Source organism: Sitodiplosis mosellana, unplaced genomic scaffold, assembly GCF_009176505.1.
Source record: "Sitodiplosis mosellana isolate CC-2019 unplaced genomic scaffold, AAFC_SMos_1.0 Smas_scaffold_5195, whole genome shotgun sequence".
NCBI lineage: Eukaryota > Metazoa > Arthropoda > Insecta > Diptera > Cecidomyiidae > Sitodiplosis > Sitodiplosis mosellana.
The window spans coordinates 4,748-8,543 of record NW_022600437.1 but is presented as its reverse complement, the minus strand read 5'-3'; the positions used below and the strand labels follow the sequence as shown (position 1 = coordinate 8,543).

General features: G+C 36.7%; 1 protein-coding gene across 1 annotated transcript; it reads left to right on the top strand.

Annotated features, from left to right (window-relative positions):
* The first annotated feature begins 236 nt into the window (after window positions 1-236).
* On the top strand, window positions 237-2,700 carry LOC129572551 (uncharacterized). The gene is made up of 6 exons (XM_055452525.1): window positions 237-339; window positions 438-453; window positions 559-648; window positions 1,129-1,766; window positions 1,837-1,909; window positions 2,045-2,700. The coding sequence occupies exons 1-6, from the start codon at window positions 289-291 to the stop codon at window positions 2,698-2,700; spliced, it is 1,524 nt and encodes a 507-aa protein (XP_055308500.1). The 5' UTR covers window positions 237-288.
* Window positions 2,701-3,796: the final 1,096 nt, after the last annotated feature.

The window sequence follows — 3,796 nt, the reverse complement described above, 5'->3', positions numbered from 1 at the left end:
AAAAAACCTTGGAAATGAGTCTACTCTTTTTGGGAGTATTTCGTTTTCGAAATTTGCTTCATAGTGTTAGTAGACCTCAATTCATGAATTCCATAACTGGAAAATACCACAATACATCAATTATTGATTGCATGGCACGTGTCAGCTATTAGTAGATGAATGGTATAAAAGAGGCAGCACCGCACAGGGAAGACCAAACGAATTCAAAGGATCTTCCAAAGAAGTAATAAACGGTTCTCTACTATCATTGTACAACAGGTTAAAACTCTGTTTGGTTGGCAAATTAAAATGAATCTACTAAACGGTTTGTTTTCGGTGCTATTTATCGTTGAATTTTCGGTAAGTTTTTTTTCTATTCCTTTATCATTTTCACTTTTATCCAATAAAATACGATATTTCTGTAGAAATGAAAATTAACACGAAATTTCTTTTTCTAGGAACTTCAAGGAAAACGTAAGACACTTTTGGTTTTCGAACTAGCTTTTTATGATTCCAAAAGATTTTTTCAGAGTTTTATAATATTCAATTCAAAATTTCAACTCTTTTTTTAATGAACAGATGGCTTTTTCTCGCAAGCTCTTCTTAAGGGCGAAGTGATTGAAAACATGTCACAGGCAAAGTTTGTAGCTGGAATCCATATCCCCGCAAGTAAGTCGGCTTTAGAATCATTTTCATTTTTGTGTGTGTGAATTTTCGTCCGAAAAATTCAAATATTCTATCATTTTTGCTAGGGGCTGACCACGCTTCAGAAAATTGAAAATAATGCTAGATTTTATAATTTTTTTTTCAAACAATATATTATTTACAACTGGGACATTTTTCGAACTTTCTCCAGAAACGATTCACTGTAATGATAACTTTCAATTGTGCGTTGTCAGTTTACTGTCAGAAAATTCATCATATTGTGGTGGTCAAAAGTATCGTTCATAGTGGATTATAGATTTAGTCAAATATTTGAGTTAACATACAGATGGTATTAAAACTGAATGATAGAAACGGATTTTGTAGATGAAAAATTCGCGGTGTCCCCCTAGCAATTTTGTGTGTGTGTTCATTTTTCCTTCAAATATTATTGCTTGTACTGAGAATGAAACGATTTTATTACAAAATATTTGCATGAATACAAAGACCATCCAAATGATCCCAATGGAGAAATGATGAGTATGTGTACCGCATTTATTCTGTCGAAAACGGAAATTATCACGAATGCCCATTGTGTGTATGACGCTCCATATGTTTATGTGGTAGCTGGTACGAAAGTTGTATCAGATGCAAACCAGAGAATTAAAATCAAAGTCGAAAAAGAGAACGTTGCATATCACCCTTATTATAGTCATTTAATTGTTGGTGCATTTGATATTGCCAAAATTACACTGAAAACGCCGTTAGAATTCAGCGATACCGTTGGTAGTATCGAACTCGTGGATAAGGATTACAAATTGAATGACCCATCAGAAGTGGTCACTGCCTATGGATATGGCGTGTTGAACAATATCAAACCATTGATATTGAGGCGTTGCGATGCAAACTATATAACATCTGGTGTCGAACAAGCCAACGCATTCGACCTAAGTCAGACTTTGTATTTTACAACTGGTGAAGCTATGAATGATGGCAAAATTATTGCACGCGGCGATTCGGGTGGACCAGTCGTTTCAAAAACAAATGGCAAAATCGTGGGCATAACTACGGGTTATAAAATAACAGTTGGCCGCGGATCGTTCCTTCCAATTACTCTATTTCTTGCTTTTATTCGTGACCCAAAGGTATCTAACCACAATGCCCCAAATTTTATTTCAACAACGCAAACAAAATCATTTTTTGCATTAATTTCAGAGCGTGAAACCAATTCCACCTCCGCTTACACCTAACGAAGCTAAATTTATAGCCGATATAACGGTAACGGGAAGTAAGTATTCGAAATTCGAACTAAATCAAACCGTTTTTAACCTCTTTTTTTTTCTAAATAGAGAAGAAGCAAAAGTGGAGATTTTTCATGATTCATAAACATAAATATTCATTCGGAGATGTTTTTCTATTACAGAATTTCTTACTGCTTACAATTTTGCCGATGCTGACGAAGATGATCAACTAAAATTTAATGCAATCATTTTGTCGAAAACGGAGATTTTGACCTGTGCGCATGGTGTGCTCGGCGCCCCATATGTCTACCTAACTGTTAATAAACTATCAAGAAATGCGACAAAACTTAAAGTCACTGAAGACCAGATAGAAATTCATAAGAAATACGCATTGTCGGGATTCGCATTTAACGTTGCCAAAATTAAACTTGAAGAACCGTTGGAGTTCAACGATAACGTCGGCAGCATCGATTTGGTGCACAAAGATTACAAAATGAATGACCCGTCGGAAATGGTCACTGTTTATGGTGATATGACATTGGATGGAACAGTGAGAACGAGGCGTTATGATACAAAGTATTTGGATGGCGCCAAATGCAAACCGACATTTGGCGCTTCATTTGATGCAAATCATTTGATGTGTTACACTTCAGATGGAAGCATTGGAACTCCCTCTACGCTTGGAGATCCAATGATTTCGAAAAAGAATAACAAACTCGTGGGCATCACCATATTTCATTCGGGTGGTAAACTAGTTGTTTTTCAACCGATTGCACCGTTGCTTGATTGGATCCGGAAGCCAAAGGTGAGACGTAATCAAAGAAGAAGAATGGCTTGAAAAAAAGGGGTTTCAGGCGCCTGAAAAAGCTGAATACCGTATCTTTTTTGCCCCTGTCATTTGATGTTCAACAAAAGAACTGAATAAATTTGAACATTTGAGAAAAATGCATTTTATTTTTCATTAGCCCATGCGCAGTTATATGATTATCTGAAATAATTGCGATGAAAAGTCATTTGAAGAGTGAATTGAATCGACTCGAAAAGCAAATTGACATCACAGTCAAATCGGAATGCAATAAATTTTTGGACAATAAATTGAAGAGTATCACAAAAGGCAGCAAAAAGTTATGGAATTTGTCGAGACAGTCCCGCGAAAAATTCGATTCCACCATCAACAAAATCAAAGTCAATGGATCTCAGACATTTGATGACACCGACAAAGCAAATTGCCTATCGAAAATTTTCGAAGAGTCACACAAAATCACAGCAGATTTCACCCATGATACCGTTGTGACTAACACAGGGAGAATGTTCAATTGTTTCTCGTGGTTGCACTGCCAATCACCTAATATCAATCGATGAAGTCACCAATCTCATCAAATTACTCAAAACGTTCAAATCAGCCGGCCCAGACACAATCCAGAATTTCCTGCTGAAGAATCTACCGCAAACAGCTATTGTCTGGCTAACAAATGTACTGAATGACTGTATCAAATCGAGTCATTGGCCCGCCAGTTTTAAAATTACCAAATTAATTCCAATTTTAAAGTCCGGCAAGCCACCGTGTAATCCACGTAGCTACCGACTGATCAGTTTACTCAACTCAATCGGGAAGTTACTCGAAAAAATAATTTATCGCCGCTCGATTAACTTCGTTGGAGAGAAAGAACTGCTACCAAAGCAACAATTCGATTTCCGACGCAGGCATTCCACCACCCATCAAGCAACTCGCATCAAACAATTTATTCGGAACAAAAAAATTCCAAGGCAAATCGACAGGCATTTTTTTGCTCGACATCGAAAAAGCCTTCGATTTAATTTGGCACGATGGCCTCATCTACAAATGAATCAAAATGAAATTTCCAACTTATTTACTGAGACTCATCAACGCATTCATTCGAAACCGACAATTTGCTGTTCACATCAATGAAGGT

Coding starts and splice junctions, on each gene's coding strand:
- LOC129572551 (XM_055452525.1), top strand. CDS start 289: ATGAATCTACTAAACGGTTTGTTTTCGGTGCTATTTATCGTTGAATTT. Junction 649..1,128: donor TGGAATCCATATCCCCGCAA/GTAAGTCGGCTT, acceptor ATGAATACAAAG/ACCATCCAAATGATCCCAAT. Junction 1,910..2,044: donor CGATATAACGGTAACGGGAA/GTAAGTATTCGA, acceptor TTTCTATTACAG/AATTTCTTACTGCTTACAAT.